The sequence below is a fragment of the Rhinichthys klamathensis genome, unplaced genomic scaffold (genome assembly GCF_029890125.1).
Source record: "Rhinichthys klamathensis goyatoka isolate OS25496 unplaced genomic scaffold, OSU_Roscu_1.1 h1tg000605l_1, whole genome shotgun sequence".
Classification (NCBI taxonomy): Eukaryota; Metazoa; Chordata; class Actinopteri; order Cypriniformes; family Leuciscidae; genus Rhinichthys; species Rhinichthys klamathensis.
The window spans coordinates 614881-635696 of record NW_026607060.1 but is presented as its reverse complement, the minus strand read 5'-3'; the positions used below and the strand labels follow the sequence as shown (position 1 = coordinate 635696).

The following is a 20816-nucleotide window of genomic DNA, read 5'->3' as shown; positions in this document are numbered from 1 at the left end:
CTGGTTGCATTTACATGCTTTTATACAAAGCAACTTGTATTGCATTCAAACTATACATCTTTTCAGTTCTTTTCAGTTCAACGCCATGACCTTGGCGTGGCTAGCGCCTCTACTGTTTGAGCGACATGAGCTAGATTTCAGTAAGACTAAAGCTTTTACATGAAAATGTAAAAAGATGATTTATTGCTTTAGACTGAAATTGAACTTTTAAAATGGTGTACATTTAAAAAAATCATTTAAATGCACTTAGGGGCCTTTCTCGTGTGTTTTTGAGTTTATTTAACTCGTATCATCCACGAGACGCTGCAAAAGACAAGATCAGAATGATCAAATATGTCTGCCCGGTGCATGGAAAATCAGCGCAGTGGAATGCAAAAATGTGCTTGGATTAAATTTTGTGATTGCAGTGTTATTCGTTTAAATGTTGAGATGAATCGCAACAAAGTATTTTGATAAATTAACTGTCCTATTTTTATGCAATTTTGCATCACATGTAAATTTATTTTGTTAAGGAAAGCAAGACAAAAATACTGATTTAAAAAAGATCATTTGTATTGTACTTTGAATCACTCTGCATTTGATCTGAACCAGCGGTTTTATTTTTAAGAGCTAAGAAAGTTGTTATAGTCATGGTCATAAACACAATCAAAACATTGTAGCATGCACTGGAGCTCTGGGATGGAAATGTAGATGGGGGAGGGAAAAGCCTACATTATATTAATGGAAGTTGACTTCATGATCCATTGGTGTGATGTGACGCTGAGACACACTGTGTGTGTTTGAGTGTAAATGGATCCATGTGCTTGATGAAGAGAGACTGCAAACAGACACTGATGCTAATGAGCAGCCAATGAGCATGTGATGATGATGCAAGCAGCGTGTGCAGGTCAGAAGCGCTGGATTTACTGCCGCTCATGAGAGAGGAGGGGAAACAGTCAGTCACCCAACATGTAATACGATATCCATCATGTTCAACAAAGCCATTTCTGCACCACTGGAATCAAACGGAATTGCAAAACCAGTAATTCCCCAAGCCATTGTTTGGACGAAGGGGTCAAGTCGTCCATAGTCTGAACTACACTATTCTGGGGGCAAAAATATGTATTTTTCCATTGATGGGCCTTGAGTGTAAAAGTGTAATAGGCTGTAATTAACACTACACCAGAGTTATGAATTACATAATTACATCTGAAATATATATATTTTATATAAAAGTATTTAATTTTATTTAATTTTAGCCACTGCTTTACTGAGTATTTAAAAAAAAAAAAACCTTCATGTTTTGTCTCACAGTTAATTTTCACACTCAGCCATTTTGACTGAGCCGTTGATCTTTGTGTGCGCGTGTTATGAGATCTGAGCATTATCAGAACTGGCCTGGAGCTCAGAAATAAGCTAATTAGAGAAACTCTTTGATGAGCCATAAGTCAATTATCATGTGACTTCCCACTGCATTATCATATAAATGCCCAAAGGTCCTCATGCAACTATTTACATTGAATGAGAAATCCATTGCTCCAGATCTCGGCTCAGCCATGCATTTCGTGCATCGACATACAAGCCCAAGTGCGTTAGAAACTGGACAAGTGGTGTCCTCACTGCATTAGCTGCCGTATCTGTGCACAACCAGCTGCACCTGCTTGTGATGAAGGGCATCTTTCCTTCTTTCCTCTGGGAACATGAGCATGGTTGAGGGTGCACGTACCCGGCTGTATTCCTAAGGGTGTGCCAGGCCCCATCCACTCCCTAATACAACACACTGCCATCCATCATTGTGACAGTCAGACCTCCTCCATGATCAGACAGAGATGAGAGGAAGATCAGAGGTGTTCTGCGCTGTCCTGCCTTTGTACCATGCGAATGCTACACTCCACGTCAGGCATTTTTGTTGGACAACAGTCGGACTAACACATTAATCACAAGCGTCATACACCCAAATGTTCCATATACAGTATGATTGATTTTTATGAAACAAATTTTAGTCTTAGTTTTCCTTTTATTCCAGTGGGTATCTAAAATTAAACTGCTTTTAAATGTAAACTCTCTGGTTGTGATTATGATGATGATGAACAGTTTCAGTCTCAAGCCCTGAGGAACTATCAGAACTATCAGTGAGGTTGTCAATAAGGATCAATACTCTGTCAATACAGATGTCAGCATGTGACTGTTTGTCATTGTATATTCTAGTGCGGGGGTGTTTTTTTGTGTGTTTTTTTTACTTGTTAAACCTGGGAGCCATAGAGAGTGCTTGCCAGTTTTTGGTTACTTGAATTAAAATAAACCTTAACTGAAACAAACTTATATATATATGTATATGTATTTGCCATGGCATCATTTATCATTTTAATTTAGTTTAACTTGATATACTAAAAAAATAAAACTGAAATAAACATTTATAAAAACTGTATGGACATGTATAAAAATAATAATAAAAATGACAAAACCAGAAGAATTATTAAAAATGTAATTACATTGAAAATCAAAATCAAATCAAAATGAAGTGCATGAAATTTAATCATTTTGTTTAGAAGAGGGTTTTAGATTTCATATAGGGGCTATGAACTCTCACAGAACGCATTTTTCCATTCCACTGCTCTACTTTTCCATTGTTTTTCAATGTAAACACCTGCGTCTCGCATTTTTAACAGAAAAAACACGTTCTGTGTGAACCGGCCCTTATTCTCACCAAGGCTGCATTTATTTTATCAAAAACACAGTAAAAACAGTAATATTGTAAAATATTATTACAGTTTAAAATAACTGTTTGAATATATTTTAAAATGTAATGTATTCCTGTGATTTCAAAGGTGAATTTTCAGCATCATCAGTCTTCAGTGTCATTTGATTCTTCAGAAATCATTCTGATGATTTGCTGCTCAAGAAACATTTCTTATTATTATCAGTGTTGAAAACAATTGTGCTGTTTAATATTTTTGTGGAAACTGTGATACACCACTACCATTCAACAAACAAACTATGAATTGACAAGCTATTCGACTTGGTCAGTGTATCATAAAGGAACATCTCCATGTGATGGTCAGGTCTATCGCTGCGCATTGACACTCATCATTAATTAGCCTGCCTGAATTGTAAGTGTTGCAGTGCCACACATTAGAATAAGGTACATGTGCCCACACAGCACGCACACCTCCCTCTCTCACCAATCCAGCACGAATCCAGCTCTGATCAGCCTGGAGCTAATTATAGACCATGTGAATGTACAGGTTACAGCAACAGTGTGGGCTATCGCAAGGCTGTTAATTACATCATTAATCCAGTAACCCTAGAGGCCGTACGCATTGGCCGACCCTAAACAGATTGATGTAGTGAGGGAAAATATGAAAAAAGGCTTCATATGTTGTTCACATCTGTGAAAGAAATGGATCATGGCACCTCTAACCAAAGCTGTTACCTTCATATTAAAACGCTGTCTCCTAAACTTAATGTCATGTACCTGTGTTAACGCTCTCAGACCTTTAATTAAATGTGTGGCCATTTGCCCACTAGCCCATGCTGAGTGACGGATGGCTCAGCACACAGTCAGACCAATGTGTGCTCACCCAGCCAGTCAATATGCTTTTTAATCTCCTGTGTTTTCCAAGAAGGGTCCTGTGTTTTCCACGAGAGGGCATTATGTGAAGCTAAAAAGGCTCATTTTGATAGCTAATTATAGGGGAGGTGTCTAATACCGCGCCAGGGCCAAGTTCTCTGCTCTCACCCTGTTTCCCATCCTCCTCTCTGAAGCCATGACTCAGGCCACCTGTGTTTGCTGATGTCCCGCTGCCGTAATTGAATTTACTCTAGTGTCAGAAGGTCATGCTCTATTTAATAGAGGTTCTTCTGTCTTCAGGAGGCTGATTTGGTTTTTTTGGGGGAGTAATTTTCAGTACTTACAAGTTTAACATAATTACATGGCTCTCTGGAATATTTGATTCTGATTGGTCAAATGTGGCATTCTGCTGTCAAATATTTTATATAATGATAACTAAACTGTATATTCTACTCAGCAACCAATCTCATACACTGCCTCTCGTATTACTCTGTGGTTTCTTTTTCTTGCATGATAATATCATGTAAGAACTGCGTAAAATAACGTTTTATTAACTAATTCATGACTATTTATTTATCTTGTAAGTAGCTGTATAAGCAGGCTAATATACAGTACAGCCAGCTGGTTATGATTGCATAATAAACCTCATCAGGAAGATGATCACTGATGTCTGTAATGACTTTATATTATCCCTCACATAAGTGCTGGCAACATGAGGACAATAATAACAAGCTTAAAATGAAAATCTAGGCATGAATTCTGGCCTCGGATCATGTGAGCAGTTTGATCACAGTGGTTTTCAGTGGTTGTGTCAGACTAGTTACTAATTTTATCCACTCTCAATAGACTGCTGATCCAGGCGGGCATCGATATCAACAGGCAGACCAAAGCGGGCACTGCCCTCCATGAGGCTGCACTGTGTGGGAAGACTGACGTAGTGCGCCTCCTGCTGGATGTAAGTAGACAGAGATAGAGAAACTTTATTGATCCCTGAAGGGAATTTAGTGCCCAACAGCAGCAACACAGCAGCCTAATAAAATAACATCGCTAATTTATAGTTGTCAGTAAGCACCAACGTTAATTAACAAACCACACTGTTTGTTATAACATTGATTTGTAATAAAGTATTAATAGTATACCTGACCGTCATACCTCAGGCTACATAATTGTCTTAATCCAACTCCGCTAGTGAACAGTCCACTTATTTAGTTTTGTCTAGTTCATTTGTATGATATGGTGGTTTCCTGCAGATTTGGCCTGTTAGGTGGCTTATTCTTTTTAACTAGTCCATCACCTGAAAAGTTTGGATATTATCCACTGCCCTATCCCAACACTATACATTGAATTACTTTGAATAGCGAATTGTTTAAAAGTGGCTAGAGTTTTTAGTCTTATATACCCTCTTATCTAAATGGTAAGTAGAAAGATCAAACTTTAATGTCTCATTGAGAAACATTTCTACCATGTTAGTCAATTGGATCCCAAACATGATCTAATATTGCTTTATCCTTCTCCCTACAGAGTGGCATCAATGCAGCAGTGAGAAACACATTCAGCCAGACAGCGCTGGATATCGTCTATCAGTTCACTGCTACACAGGCCAGCCGGGAAATCAAGCAGATGCTACGAGGTAAGAAAATGGGATGGCAATAAAACGGAAGATATTTTTTTGGGATATACATCATATATGTATTCTTGTAGGCTATATATGTTTATAAGGGATGTGTAGTAGATTATGCAGTTTATGTCTGCTTATCTCTGTCAGATGCCTCAGCAGCCTTGCAGGTCAGGGCCCTGAAGGACTACTGCAACAATTACGACCTGACAAGCCTCAACATAAAGGCTGGAGACGTAATCACGGTAATTGTCATAAGACCTGCTTTAAATCAATTCAGAACCTTTGAAAACAGTTCATTTAAACAGTTTGTTTTACTCTCATGTATTATATAAATTTCAAATAGTGTTAAATATGCTGACTATTTTAAAAACGTAAAATGTTTGTTTTAATTTTGGTTTACATTATAAATTCCACATTAAGCCTTTGTAATCATAGTAGTTAGTTCAGTGTACTTTCAGAATTTCTCAACAGAGGGCACTGTTGCCTGTGTTTTTACTCAGACTGTCAAAAATAATTTAGACACACATCAGCTCCTTCCCAGAGAAAATATATCTCGTTTTGCTCTATATACAGTATGACATTTGGAATGGTTTTATTTTCTTTTACCTCAGAAATTATCCAGGGTTCAGCGCAGAAATCACAGAACTGCCCCAAATATTTAAATGTTTTACCTATACTATAATTTATCGACATACTATCGTTTTATTCTAGGCCTGTTTAGTTAAGTATTTATATGGTTTGAAAGAATGCCCTCACAAAGATAAAACATAAAATAAATAAATTGAAGAACAATTCCAAATATTGGCATAGACATATACACTACTAAAATTATTTTAAAGAAATTTTTAACTTTTTATTCAGCATGGACACATTAAATTGATAAAAAGTGACTGTTAAAAACAATTTCTATTTCAAATAAATGCCATAAATTGAACTTTCTATTCATCAGAGAATACTAAAATACTAATTTTCTTTACATTTTCAAATAGAATAGATTTTTCAAATTCAAATTGAAAACAGTTATTTTAAATTGTAATGATATTTTACAATATTACTTTTACTGTGTTTAAACATTTACTGTCATTAAAGAAATGCAGCCTTGGTGAGAATAAGAGACTTCTTTCAAAAACATCTTACCGATTTCAAACTTTTGAACGGTATAATGTATAAAATAAAAATAATTTACATTAAAATAATCTTAAAATGTCTGCCACTGGTTAATGCTGGCTCATAAACATAAGACTTAAATTAATTCATTTAATTTGGACATTACAAAGTATTAAAAGCGCCCAGACAATGCATATTGCCATTATAGATGCTGGATGATTATGGTGCATTACTCTGTAGGTTCTGGAGCAACATTCAGATGGGAGGTGGAAGGGCTGCATCCATGATAACCGCACTGGGAATGACAGAGTGGGCTACTTCCCCTCCAGCATAGCGGAGGTGATCAGTAAGAGGCCTGGGGCTGTGGGTAAGAGACGACAAAGGGCGGGTCAGTGCTGCCTCTCACACTCACAGATGCATAAGTAATGCTGCTGAACTCACATGACCCTGATTTTGTTTACAGCCAGCTGTTCATGATGCTCATGTGCACTGGATTGAGAGCCAGACAGGGCCATCTGCTTTTATGGCAACAAAAACAGGGCAAATGTAGAGCTCTTTTCTTTTCTCATCTCGTAATATAGTAGTTCTTGCTGTCAGGGGGAAAAAAGCTGGTCATTAAAGTACCTTAAATAGTGGCCTTGCCTCCATCCATCCATTGACAGAACAACAGATCTCATTGGATTGAACCCTTTGGGTCCATTTACATTTGCTATTTTCACAAAACGCTCTTCTGTTACTTAAACACTCAAACATTGGGCAGTGTTGCGCTCACTATATATCAAATAACAGTCCATTTTTTTTTCACTGTTGTTTTTTCATTGATGGAACAGATACAGTGTCACCAGATAAATATTAGTGTGGGGTACATCTAGATCTTAGTTCACGTTGGCCAATAAGTACCTCTACAACCGTGCTGGAGAACGGATGAGAGAAGAGAAGAGAAGAGAAGAGAAGAGAAGAGAAGAGAAGAGAAGAGAAGAGAAGAGAAGAGAAGAGAAGAGAAGAGACGAGACGAGACGAGACGAGACACCTGATATTAAATAGATATTTCGATTGTCATTGGAAGAATCATTGGGCAGCAGAACACTCTTTTGTGCACTCATGCAGATGCATATGATCCATACAGTGCTCTCTTTCCATTCAATGGGTTTATGTCCGGTTGATATCTCAGCAGGGGTCTAATCTGTGTGTTCATTGTGTCTCATGCTTCACTAAGTATCCATGTCTGTGTCTCTGCATCTGCTGCTCGGTCTCCTCCACTCCATAAGTTCAATTCAACTTATTTTTTGTGCGCTTTTTAGAACTCCTTTCTTATAGTGCCATTTTTACTGAAATTGCAGTTTTTATGAAAAAAAACATTGTTGATATATTTTCTGAAGGAGGACAACTATCTCAAACAAGCCCTGCTGTGTTCGCCTCATAGCGAACATAAATGGTCAAATCACACATTTGCACACCCACCCTCCCACACACAGACTTACTGAAAAGAGTCACGCTTACTAAACTTCTCATTTGAGAAGTCAGCTCTACAGTATTTCTCCTCAGGCACTTACAGAGACAACTATTTGTGTTTTACTACAAGCACCAGCTCATTTCATTTCACTAACCTTGCATTTCCACACATCACCTCTATTTCAAATATATGTATATTATAAAAATCATCCTTGAAGAAATAGTTCTTCACTCCATTCTCACACTAAACAGCTCGAAGTGAAAAACAAGCGTTTTCTTCCTTTTAATTTGTCTTTTATGGTTTTTTCCGTTTTGAATTTTGTGATTGGTTGTGATTTTTGTGTTGGGTTAATTTGCTTTCCCTCTCTTATGTGTAATTGTTTTGTTTGTTGTGGTGGTGGTCGTTGCTGTGTTGTCGTATCCAGGTTCATGGAGTACAGTCACTTGTACCCAACAGTATCAAAAGATACAGCTCTGTGCGCCGGTGTGCGGCCCCGTGTCGCCCGCCGTTGCCATGGTGAATGGGGACTCGTATCATGAGATTCATATCCTGCCGCCTCCTCCACCTCCGCCACCACATTCCCATCTGCCACTTTTCACTTCCTTTGGCTATAACAGGTCCCCAAACACCTCAGAAGAGCCGCACAGTGGACAAGGTACAGATCCCCTAATCTGTCTCCACTGTATTATTATTAATTATTATTGTTGTTATTATTATTCACAAAGCTTTAAGGAATGTGTTAAATTACAGTATTTTTCATTTAAATAGTCTGAATACAAACAATGATCAATTAGTTCCACTAATTCCTTAAAGTTTTCTGAAATTATTTTTCTGAAAATTATTATTTCTGAACTTTACGTTTAATTTAAAATTAAACACATTTGATTTTTATTTTCTGACATTATTTTGGTTGTTGATTTTTTTAGAGGCCAAGCATGATCAAGATTTGGCTAGTAAGTTCTTTTAACCAGCACAAAAGAGGTTCATGGGCCTCTCTTTGTTGAAGCTGTTATCTCTCCTCTTTTACCCCTAAATTTCCCTGATCTTGGTGCTATATTTTCCCTCTCTGTGATGACCACACTTTGGATTCGCTCCACTGCCCCTTTCAACCGTTCACTCGTACACGTGACCAATAGGGAATGCGCAGCCAGCCTCTCACCCCTCCATTCCTGCATCTCTGCACAGCCATTTGTCCGTCACTGAACATCTGTCTGTTTCAACTCTCCTTCGTCTCAACTCTACTGATCTGTCCATTCATACTAACTCTGATCCTTTCAGCGATGTGTATCAAACCAAACTTTGATATCGGTACGGAGCATGAAGATATTCTTATGTTCTCTAGATCACCGTATAAATTGTAATATAAATATGTCTGTTTTAGTTCTAAATGATCAGTAATCATCAGGCCCACATGGAATCTGTGTCCAGCAGAATTTGAATGGTGGACATAGCAAAATATTTTGACTAATCTATTTTATTTCCTGCTCACTTCCTATAAAATGTTTAAATCCATTTTGAAGAATTATGCTGATTTTCTCTTAAAAACAGCAAAACAAATCTGCACATTCTGTCTGGGCCTGGGAATCGTAAAACAAACCTAAAGGGGCAGTTAAAATTCTGTCATAATTTACTCACCATTATGTTGTGCCAGTTTTTTCTTCTGTGGAACATTAAAAAATATATATTCTTTTTTTTTTCATACAATGAAAGTCAGTGGAGTCCAAAAACAACTCATTCATTGTATGGACAAAAACAGTTTTAGAAAAATATCTTATTTTGTGTTCACAAAAGAAAATCACACAGTTTTGTAACAACAGGGGGCTGAAAAAACGATGGCAGAATTTTCATCTTTAGGTGAATTATTCCTTTAACAACATTATAGTCTGGTGAGACTGTCTCTCTTCAATGATTAGAGACCATTACCATAAGATGTTATTGCATTTATTTGTATTTAAGCACATTTACGTACACTTGTGGTTTGCTGTCTTTGGAGTCCCTAATGAACTATGCTCCTGTAATGCACTGCAACTCCTCTTGTTGTTAAACCTATTTACATATATAATCATATATCTCTGTATATATTATATATGTTTTACCTATGTGTATGTAAATCAAGGCATATATATATGTATATACGCATATATACAGTACATGTTTCTTCTTATATATTTCATGTACCTCTGTATATAAATGTTCATATATATTTGTGTTAGATATACAGTGTATATATATATATGCGTGATTGCCTTGTGTGTGTGTTTGAAAGAGAGAGAGTGAGGTTTGTGGTCAAACAGACTGCTAAAGCACATACATATAGTTAACTGACCTGTCCAGAAAACCTCTGATCCCGGGCAGGTGGCCAAGCCAGGGCGCAGTTAATGGTGGTTTCTGTGTTAAAGGTTCTCGCGGCTCAGACTCCAGTCCACATGGCTCACCCACCCCAGCCGGTGGTCCCCAGGGCGGCAGCAGCGAAGAGATCTGGGTGCTGCGCAAGCCTGTGGCAGGTAACAGCAGGACTGCCCCTTCCTCGTCCTCCTCTTCCTCTTCTCTCATGACTCCTCCTGCTTTGCCACGCTCCTGGTGCAGCTGCTGTACGCCTGACCTCAGAAACCTCCTCAGTTGCAGGCGTGTAGGCGCATTGAAAGGCTCTCATTCGCTCTGTTACAGTAACATCCGTGGAATCGTTCCCTCAAGAGCACACGTAGAGACAATCCACAGATGTGTCTGTAGCCCTGTGGCAAACTGCATTTTCAATGAATGCAGTGTGGGCCTGAGTGTGTTTGTATTTGTGACTATGCTAACGTCTTGTGTCCATCAATCACCTGGTCTTTCACCATTGTTATGTAAGTCTCTGCCATCCCGTGTATCAGATCAGTGCATTGCAGAGAGGAAGTTCATAGTGGTGTGATTGGAGCAATCGTGGTGGTATGGTCCAATGGGGCTGACTGTGTTTGTGTATGTGTTTGCTGGGGGGTTGTTGTTCCAGGTGGAGACCGCAGCAGTATGGGCAGTTCAGGGAGTGTGGCCAGTGCCCGATCCTCTGGTAGTGGACAGAGCGCAGGCAGCAGCAATATCCTTCACGCACAGGCAGAGGGAGTCAAGGTGAGCTGTCTGACATGCAAAGTGACTCAACCTCAATTGTGGTTTTGAGAAGATACCTGAAAGAACTGCCTTATTTGTTGTTTGTCATTCATTTTAGTAGCCTCTTATCTATTGCCAGTATTACTAGATGTATTAGAATCTCTGGGAAAAAAAAACAGGTCATAACATCCTTAGATGAACAGCCTTGTCAAGTTCAGTTTTGTTTTGGAATTTTTCCAGCTCAGCCAAGCTCATCTACAAGCCCTTACCAGCCCAAGATGATCTTCAAGGCCAACCTTGTGCCCATTTCCTGGTAGTACACCTGAACCAGCTTGAATGGATTAAAAAACAAAAATAATGAGCTTCAGCTCCAGCTAGAAAACATTTAAAACCAGCTACCATCTAGTCTTCCAGACCAAATAAGGTGGATCAAGTTGATTTACAAGGTCGACCTTGACCCTAGCAGCTAGCAGTCCAACTAAACCTGCTTGGACCATCTAACCACCTTAAAAGACCTCCCAACAAACGAATCTACCAGCCCTAACCAGGTTGACCAAGGTGGTTTATGAGGTCGACCTTAACCCCATTAGCTGGTAGCACCTAAATCAGCTTGGACCTGACTAATAAATAATCAGCTTCAACCAGCTACCTTGAGGAGATGGTTTTAGCTGAATTTTCCAGCAGGACCTTTAATACATCAGAGAAGAACCTGTTACTCAGTCTCGCGAAGCTTTGTTCTTTAATAAGGGGGTGCACTTGAGGTCCAATTTGTATAGTCTGCATTGATATTTGTATGTTATTTCTTGATCTGATGAGCTTTGTTTATCCTGTAGCTTCTGGCCACGGTTTTATCACAGTCTGCCAAAGCTAAAGAACACCTGCTGGAGCAGACGAAGTCTTTGGAACACCCTTCTCATGCTTCCAGCAACAAAGGTTAGTGGGAATTTCAAATGACTCTTTTGAAAAGATTTCATATGAGAGCATCTTGTCACAAAGAAGTCTCTCCATCCAAAATGTTTTTTTTTTGGTTTTTTTTCACAAATAAGAGACTTGGCTCCTTTTTTTGTGCCAGATGGTTGCACTAATTGCTGTGGGTGGGAGCATCACAAAGATCTGATTGGCTAAAGGAGTAGTTAGTCAAAAAACATAACAGGGATTGGTTGTGTAATAGCAATGCTCCAATGTGTATGAATGATCTCATGGTCCTTCTAGGATCTTCCTCACGCAGTCAGAGTTTGTCAAGCTGTCCACTCCATGAGCAGCCGTATGGGGAGGCAGTGTCCCAGAAGAAAGGGGAGGCGCTGCCTGAGGGGAAGGTAAGGAGGCTCCTACTCAAAACACACTGTCCCGTTACCTTTCCTCAAACAAGCATACACTCTCACACACACACATACATATAGACGCACTCACATCTGCACATCCAGGATGCTTTCCCAGCACTTCCTCTCACAGCTGGCCTCATCGGTATTACACGCTCTCGGTTGTCGTCAGGACACGGTGAGTGGGCTTTTCCGCAGGCTTCCTTGCACGCTGTCCTCAGCTTCAGGCTTCTGTCAGCCGCTCTGCCTGATACTGTTGTCCAATTTTGACAGCGATTCCTTTCACTGTGATGTTTTCTGATCATTCATTTCATTTTCTTTGCTACATTTTAAAGTCCATTCCAAATTTCTTTTGGCCTTTTTTTCAGTAATTTTCACCTTTTGATTTCTTTTCAGAGAGTACCCAACAATGTAGACGTGTGATTTAAATGTGGAGTGATATGGTAATTGGAGCAGGATCAAGATTTAGTCTGCCTATATTGAGACTTGAAGAACAGTTAGAGCTATAGGGAAATGAGATTATTACACTGATATTTTTCTAGATAAATTTTTTTTAACACAATACCAACAAAATATGACACAGTATAGGTATTATTTATCCTTTATCTCATTAAATTACATTGTATGTTGCAAATTGGTAATGCATAACTGACCCTCGCAGTTTTTGATGTCATTTTTACAATCAGCTGATATCGGAAATTCCGCCATTTAGTCATATAACAGAGAAATGTGGCTGCCATATCTTTCCCAGCAGGACTTTTGAGCTGCTGAGTAGAGCTGCTCCATGCTGGACTTGTGGACTAAGGGCCATCTGTTCAAAACAGCCCTATTTTCTCTGCTGCCCAACTCCCTTTTTGCCTCCCCTACACAGAGTTTACAGTACATCCTCCTACTTCGAGGGAAATGGCATCCCAAAGCAGAAACTGTATGGCCACTACTTTTTAAAAGCTGAACCCTTTGGTTCACAAAGGAGAGTCCTTATTTGCTAAAGCTTTGTCCCTTGTTGCCAGAGCAGTAATACTGGACTAAGAGCAATTAGTCCAATTTAATACAAAAAAGTAGGGTGGACTTTTTAATTATTTATGAACTTATAAAGTTAAGTGAAGCTGTGACATTGGTCATTGGCTCATTTGTTGACCTGGGGTCTGGTCCATCTTGAGCCACGAGACCCAAACAGTGATAGACTGCCACCTATCTTCTCTTCTAGAGCTCAGAGGCTGTTATCGAATGGCTGAGTGAATTTCAGCTGCAGGTCTACGCTCCAAACTTCATCAGCGCCGGCTATGACATTCCTACAATTAGCCGAATGACCCCAGAGGTAAGAGTCCCCCCCCCACCTCCTTAAGCCACCCTAAACTATTTACGTCACTCCCCTCTTCCCTAAATGTAACACTCACAGACCCACCCAAAGCACAGAAAAGCATCTTCTAAGTCAGAAGATAAAAACGAATCAACCAACAAACTCCTTGGATTTTTAAGTGAAATGGCTTGCAATGATTCTGATCTGAAGCACATAAAGCCATGGGCATGGCTCACACAGGCTTTATGAGACTCGTGACAAAGGATGGAAATATCTTACCCAGAAAACCCCCCAGACATTGTTGCTGTTGTGGTTATTAAATGTGTTTCCTATTATGTTATGTTGGTATCTTGATTACCCACATAATAACTTAAGCATATGTACATGCTCTTGTGAGCTATGTATTTATGTGCATATAATTAAAATTAAAGCATTTAATCACATGCTTTTTTCATTTGCAAATATTTTACTATTAATGGTAATTTCATGAATTTTCATAATGGAGTGCAAATCTTTTACTAAATTGAACTAAACTAAATTGTTACTAAAACTGAAATTAATCTTTGAGCAATTAGAATTCCTGGAAGCAAACTCATCTGCCATACTTAATTACATTAAACCACTGCCTTCATGAGATATAGATATTATTATTGCTGAAAGCAGAATTAACAGGGGTATTTTGTTGAAACACCATGGACATGCTCAATTAGGATATGTTTATATGATTGAGTTTGGGGGTACTCTGAAAAGGCTTCTTTTCCTCACTTGCTCCTGGTATTATTTTATTATTTTCCCTTTCCCATTTTTTTTCATCAGCTTCTATCATCTTTTTTGTGTATATGTAATGTAATGTTTATAGAATATGCGCCACTTGGTTTAGTGTGTGTGTACAAAGATCTTGGGGTTCTTGAATGTGATTGGTTATGGATCTGATGGTTTCTGGGACTCCTATATGTATTTTCAGGATTTAACAGCTATTGGAGTAACCAAACCAGGACATCGAAAGAAGATAACCTCGGAGATAAATAAGCTCAGTGTTAATGAGTGGCTGCCAGATCAAAAACCGGTGAGTTTAACAAGTGCAGATACACACACAAACACACATTGGGTTTCCATGTTTTATGGGGACTTTCCATAGACGTACCGGTAATGATTTTTATACAGTACCCGTACAATCTGTATAGATACCCTAATCCTAAACACAACCCTTACAAAAAACTTCCTGCATTTTAACATTTTCAAAATACATAGTTTAGGATGATTTAAAAGCTGTTTCCTAATGGGGACCAAAAAATGTCCCCACAAGATATAACATTCCTGGTATTACTATTTTGTCCCCAGAACGTAGGATTACCTGAACACACACATACACACGCATCCAGATGTAATTTGTTTTTATATGTATTTAATCTGTAGGCGAGTCTTGGAGAATGGTTATCCATGATTGGGTTGAGCCAATATCACCAAATTTTAGTCAAAAATGGCTACGAGAACATTGACTTTATCACTGACATTACGTGGGAGGACCTTCAGGAGATTGGCATTACAAAACTTGGTAAGATAGACAGTGGACTGGGATCCATAATCTTTAAGTACTTCAAAATGATTACACATAAAACTTCTCTTTTTTTACCAAAGTGCATAGGCCATGTTGGTTTACAGTACTTCTCTAACCAAATTTGCGTAGGACACCAGAAGAAGCTTATGCTTGCAGTGAAGAAGCTGGCAGAGATCCAGAAGGGCTCTGATGGTCGTAACGCATTGCGTAAAAAGCCCCCAGCCGCTCAGGAGGTGATGGCAATTGAGAGCCCACCCCATGACAGCGTAGAGTGTATGTCTCCTAAATTGAGCACTTTCCAGGACAGTGAACTGAGCGGGGAGTTACAGGCAGCTCTTAAACACCCTGCAGATGTGCAGGACGGCACAGAGGTGAGAACTAACAGTGGTCTGGGAGCACAGCACCGAGCCCGCAGTCTGCATGAGAACAGCATGAATAAGAGCCGAGACACAGAGGAGCCTAGCGGGCCACCCAGAAAGGAGGCACGTACTATGCGCCAGAGCAGCCAAGGAGGCCAGAGAAGTGTCTCATCGGCGCAGCCAAAACCACGTCAGTCTTATCCCCAAGGTGCAGGACCACCCTATACTCCACCACAAACACCCACCAAAATGAAGCCTCCTGCCTCACAAACGATGAGCAACCCACCAGGTAAACCAAAACCTAGTCCTCAGCTGCTCCAGCAGACAGAGAAGCCCATGACACCTCGTGCTCACCCCCAATCCCCCACTCAAATGACCCATCCACACCCAGCTGCCCAGCCTGTGGAAACCATGGAAGCAGCACCCCAAGGAGCTGCTGTCTTAGTGCCACTCCTGTGCCTGCCACCAGATGGCGACGAAGCTTGCGATGAGTATGGTCTGCCTAAGAAACGTGCCCACAGCCTGAATCGATATGCTTTGTCTGATGGTGAGCAGGAGCGCGACGAACTGAATGTGACAGATTCAGGAGGAAAGTATGCAACAGTACAGCACCGGGTGGGTCGCAGCAACTCAATGAAAGGGCAGGCAGAAAAGAATGTCAACCGAAGCCAGTCATTTGCACTCAGGCAGAAGAAGAAAGGTCCTCCTCCACCTCCCCCTAAACGCTCTAGTTCGGCTATCTCAAGCTCCAGCAGTAATCTGGCTGAAGTACCCAAGGAGACAAGCAGTGGACCTCTTTTGGATGTTCCCTATCAACCACAAAGACGTGCTAGTGACCTGGGTGGCACTGTAGACACAGGCAGTGCAGGAACTGTGAGGAGCATTGCGGCCATGTTGGAAATGTCCTCTATTGGTGGGGGTGCCAAGGGTCTTGCTTCACAGAAATCTGCAGGTCACTATCTGCAGGTAAGGTGATTGTCAGTACCCCCTTGGGATGATACTCAGCATTTTTCATAAAAATGTCTGTTAGCAAAATCTGTCGTAGTAAAACATGGTTGTTTCTCTACAGGTGGGTTCTGCTGGAACAAAGCAGCGTGATGCCATTGGACTGGATGGGGAAGTAGTGAACCGCCGCAGGACCATTAGTGGGCCTGTCACTGAGTTAGTAGCAGCTGCTAAGCGAGGACCAGAGCCAGTCCAGGATAGACAACGCACTGAACCCCAACCAAGCTCTAGTGGGAGTTCAGCAGAGAACCTTCCGTTTGCTGAGGATGGAAACCTTACCATCAAACAAAGACCCAGACAGGGAAAGGATGAGGCTGAGGAGGGCCTAGAAATGTCATACTCTTTACCCCAGGAAGACCTTTCATGTGTGGATGCCACAGACTCGCTGAAAAGGAGGGTCCAGAGCACCAAGCAGCAGCCAAATGGCACCAAGTTCCTGCTCACAGAGTCAAATACGGTTAAGCGCCGCCCCAAAAGCAAAGACAAAGATGGAGAGGACCAACAGGATGGGCAGATGCACGTACCATATGAGAATGGGACTGGCACCATTAAAAGACGCCCTGTGTCAGAGGTGACCGTTTCAGAGCAGCCCCGGTCACAGGAACATCCTGAGAACTCGCCCCGTCGGGACAGTCCAGACCTGGAAGGCCATGTCACTGAGAGTGCCCCTCGTAAGTCTGTCAAGCCTCCAGTGTCTCCCAAACCTGTTCTGGCCCAGCACATAAAGAAACAAGGACCACCGGCTGCCATCACCAAGAAAGCCCCATTTCCTGGACCAACTGGGGCACCTGGCAGCCCAGGTACTACACAGTGCGGGCCTTTCACTTGCCCTGTCTTTACACAATTATGTGAGTATCCCGTAAAGCCTTGTAACGTTTAAACCTTGTTGAATCAAAGTCCGCTCAGTCAGTCTCTCTTCCCGTCTCTCTTCCTATCTCTTTTCTATTCTATTTACAGTTGAAGGAAAGAAAGTACCTCCTCCGATTTCACCAAAACCTACACCTCCTCCCACAGCTCCCAAACCATCCAAAAATGTTCTGCAGTCTTTAAATGCGACACCTAATCCCACTCCCACACCCTCTCCAGCCAAGCAGACTATCACCAGAATGGCCAGTACAGCTTCTGCCCAGACCAACCACCCTGTCAAGGCTACAACCCCACTAGCTTTGAGTGCGCAGACCCCACACACACCTCAGTCTCCTCACACCCCACACACACCTCAGTCTCCTCACACCCCACAGACACCTCAGACACCCCAAACCCCACAGACGCCCCAAACTCCCCCAACCCCCACCCCTACACCCCCACCTGTGAAGCCCCCTCGCTCCTCAATCAGTGGGGTATCCATGGACAGTTCAACTGGATCAGCATGTGTCGCAGGGGTAGTGACAGCAGATGCAATGCACCAGAAGATAGAGGAGACCAGTGCCTCACTGGCTGCGGCCCTGCTGGCAGTAGAAGAGAAGATCAAGGAGGATGGGCAAAGAGAGTGAGTGTCATGAAACATGCAAAAATTGTATGATATCAGTGACATAACAGACCAGTAGGAATCTAGTCTATTATGGCATCTAGTCTGAGGTTAATATTTCTTTTCAAGTAGTTACAAATATAATTCAAGTCCTTCAAATCTATTCAGCAGTTTTGAGTCTACATCTGTGGTTATTAAGAAACAGACTTCAAGCAGTTTTGCTAAATCGTGCTAAATACAGCGAGTACCAAAATTCTATAGTAATTAATTATTTTTCTTTTCAAAACTGCCTGTAGCATGTTAGCCAATTTAAACATGAAAAAGCAGAACAGTTGAAGAGGCTTTATATTGGCAAGGCTTCTGTGTATTGACGCAGTCTATCATTGAGACTCCGCGAGGAAACCACCTACCTTTAGTGACAGCGACATCAACTGATCAAATTTGATAACTAAAGGCAGATCTGTTTATAGCTTTTGAATTTATTCTCTTTTAAATTCACCACTGGGGGTGTGTTGACCAAATAAATCTATTCGACTTTTGAATTTGCATGTGACTTTTTTGACCCCACAACTGTTGCTTGCAGCTACATTTTTTCTTATTTTTAAAAGATATTTAAGTCTGTTTTGATTCACAGCTCAATGACTGAAAACAAGAGCACAGTGAGCATCCTAGACGACATTGGCAGCATGTTCGATGACCTGGCCGATCAGCTGGATGCCATGCTGGAGTGAAGAGCACAGCATGTGTCTCTGTGGCACAACCTCAGGACCCCGGGAGAGCACAAGGGCACAATGACCAACAACATACCCACCTACCCCTTTCTAGTCCTCATCCCTTGCTCCTCTCACCCCCTATTCTCCTGCTCCTTTCCCATTGTCATGAAACACCCGTCTCTCCTCTCTCCCTCCGAGTTGGTTTTGCACAAACCCGAGTTGATGTACCTCAGGACTGGGCAGAAGGCCATCCAGGGCTTTAAACATCAAAGACAGAGCAGAGGGTGGAGAGGCAGAGGTTGGGTTTTGAAGCTCAACTCTCTGTCCATGGAATATCTCTATCTACCATGAGCAATGAGTAGTAAAATAATAATATGAAAACAATAATTGTATATGAAATAATAGTATGGTATGTGTACATTGTAAGCATGAGGAAAGTTTGTATCTATAAAGAAAAAAATCTCATAGTGAGAGTCATGCATTAGTACAGTTATATATATATATATAAATATAAATATTTTATGTTTTTATTTCATGTTCAATGGTACATACAGTGTTGAAACATTAAGAAATCTATAAAGTTTGATGACAGATATGTGGATTTTTCTATGACTATAATGAAGTTTTAAAACAAAACAAAAAATAAGGCTGGCTTAAACATCTTGTATGTTTGGCTGTGCTCTGCTGAAGAGTGTTGTGGGCTGTGTTGAATGTAGTGACTGAAGTGGCTGTTTCACCCCCTGCTCTGTGCTTGCTCTGGGCTCCCGCTCTGTGCTGCTGCTGTGACCCTTTATGTTTCCATATACTTTTTCCCTGTGTGAACTCATACATTCCTGCTCCTGCACAGCCTTCTTCCTTCACCTTCCCTCTTTTTCTTTGCCCTCATCATGTGCAGTGTCCTGTGTGCCTTAACGTGAGAGGTGACCTCAGTGCTGCTAACACACAAGCAAACAGGTTCAAGCTGAGATAGGCCCGATGTCCATGTGAGAGGCATTGCCTTGTGGGAAGGGAGGGGCCTGTGTGCTCTGATTTGGCGAGGCATGGCCTCATCCTTGGACATCTCTATGCTTTAGTCATCTGCAGAAAGGGGATACACAGTGTAGGCCTTGAAGTCAAAGTGAATAGCCATTTTACTTCCATGATGTAATGCATTTCCAGGCCATACAGAAAATGCTAGAAAATGTACAATGGGACTTGATTCTGTTCTTTGGCAATTTAAAGTAGGTACTGGATACCAAAATAGCTATTTAGCTATTGATTAGCATTATGAAATAGCCTGCGCGCCCTAAGTGAAGATTAAGACTTAGGAATAAAGTGTCAATGAATTGTTCACAAGACCAGGATTGTGCATTAAGAAAGTAAATAGAGTCATGTTGACTTTTACTACATGAGTGACCTGAGAAACACAGGCGAGGTACACAGGTCCAGTGATGGTTGGGGTTTTTGGAAGGTGGGACATCAGGAAGCACAAAGTGAGAAAGTTGCAAATGTGTGTGTTTGTGAGTGGCATAAAACAGCAATCGAAAAGAAACATGCATGTAAGGTGTTATGGACTGACAGTGTAGTGAACTAACAAGGATTTTGCAAACATTATTGTAGCTTGATGCTCACTGGTCAGTGAGCTTGGACAGGTGTGTTTCCACTGGAAGCCTGCATGCAGTCTAAACTCAGCACATTGCGCAGTGGCTGTTTAAGGGTGTGAATGTACCATGGTGTGCCTGCTTTGTATTGCATTCCCCCCAGTATCATCCAGACAGACATTTCCTTAATGACCAAAGTTATAGCGCTAGTCCAAGATGCAAATTAAGCTTGGGTCCATAACTTATTCTGAAAAACATAGCAGTAGGTTAAACATATTCACTGAGACTCACATTAGGTGACTTTTACAGGGACATATTGAGGGTAGAATGAGTGATGCTTTTACAGTTTGGTCTCTGTGGACATGAGATGTTTCCAGATGCCATGTTCACTCATTCATGGTGAGGGCAGTTTGCTGTTATGACAGCACCAAACCTCTTGCAAGCCTCTGAATGTCATTATCTCATTGCCAGCAAACTCAGTCTCCCATTACTTAACCATATTTGTTGCCATGACAATCTGTCTGCTCATTATTAGAATCGTCACAGTATCAAAATGATCTTAAATGCAATTTAAGAAAGAAGGGGAACATGAGCAAGAAAAATAGTTGTGTAGGTCCCACAATGCTTTACACACTTTCAGTAGCTCCATATGCTTAATCCCTTCCCCGGTTCTCAAAAAAAAAAAAAAAAGAATATTTGTAATAT

At 40.9% G+C, this 20816-nt stretch overlaps 1 protein-coding gene across 11 annotated transcripts in view; it reads left to right on the top strand.

Annotated features, from left to right (window-relative positions):
* The window catches only part of caskin1 (CASK interacting protein 1), a 103998-nt gene extending 84170 nt beyond the window's left edge, over positions 1 to 19828 (top strand). Inside the window, exons 7-23 of one of the 11 annotated variants that reach the window (XM_056240673.1) lie at positions 4397 to 4505; positions 5072 to 5180; positions 5316 to 5410; positions 6516 to 6663; positions 8153 to 8383; positions 8655 to 8681; positions 10128 to 10232; positions 10715 to 10830; positions 11643 to 11742; positions 12022 to 12125; positions 13336 to 13446; positions 14393 to 14494; positions 14845 to 14983; positions 15116 to 16311; positions 16415 to 17150; positions 17308 to 17839; positions 18453 to 19828. In XM_056240673.1, coding sequence (XP_056096648.1) covers positions 4397 to 4505; positions 5072 to 5180; positions 5316 to 5410; positions 6516 to 6663; positions 8153 to 8383; positions 8655 to 8681; positions 10128 to 10232; positions 10715 to 10830; positions 11643 to 11742; positions 12022 to 12125; positions 13336 to 13446; positions 14393 to 14494; positions 14845 to 14983; positions 15116 to 16311; positions 16415 to 17150; positions 17308 to 17839; positions 18453 to 18549 — 4057 coding nt within the window. In that variant the 3' untranslated portion in view covers positions 18550 to 19828. Of the gene's footprint in view, positions 1 to 4396; positions 4506 to 5071; positions 5181 to 5315; positions 5411 to 6515; positions 6664 to 8152; positions 8384 to 8654; positions 8682 to 10127; positions 10233 to 10714; positions 10831 to 11642; positions 11743 to 12021; positions 12126 to 13335; positions 13447 to 14392; positions 14495 to 14844; positions 14984 to 15115; positions 16312 to 16414; positions 17199 to 17307; positions 17840 to 18452 lie in introns of all 11 variants that reach the window. The other 10 variants (XM_056240670.1, XM_056240669.1, XM_056240680.1 and 7 more) reach the window with 10 other exon arrangements.
* Positions 19829 to 20816: the final 988 nt, after the last annotated feature.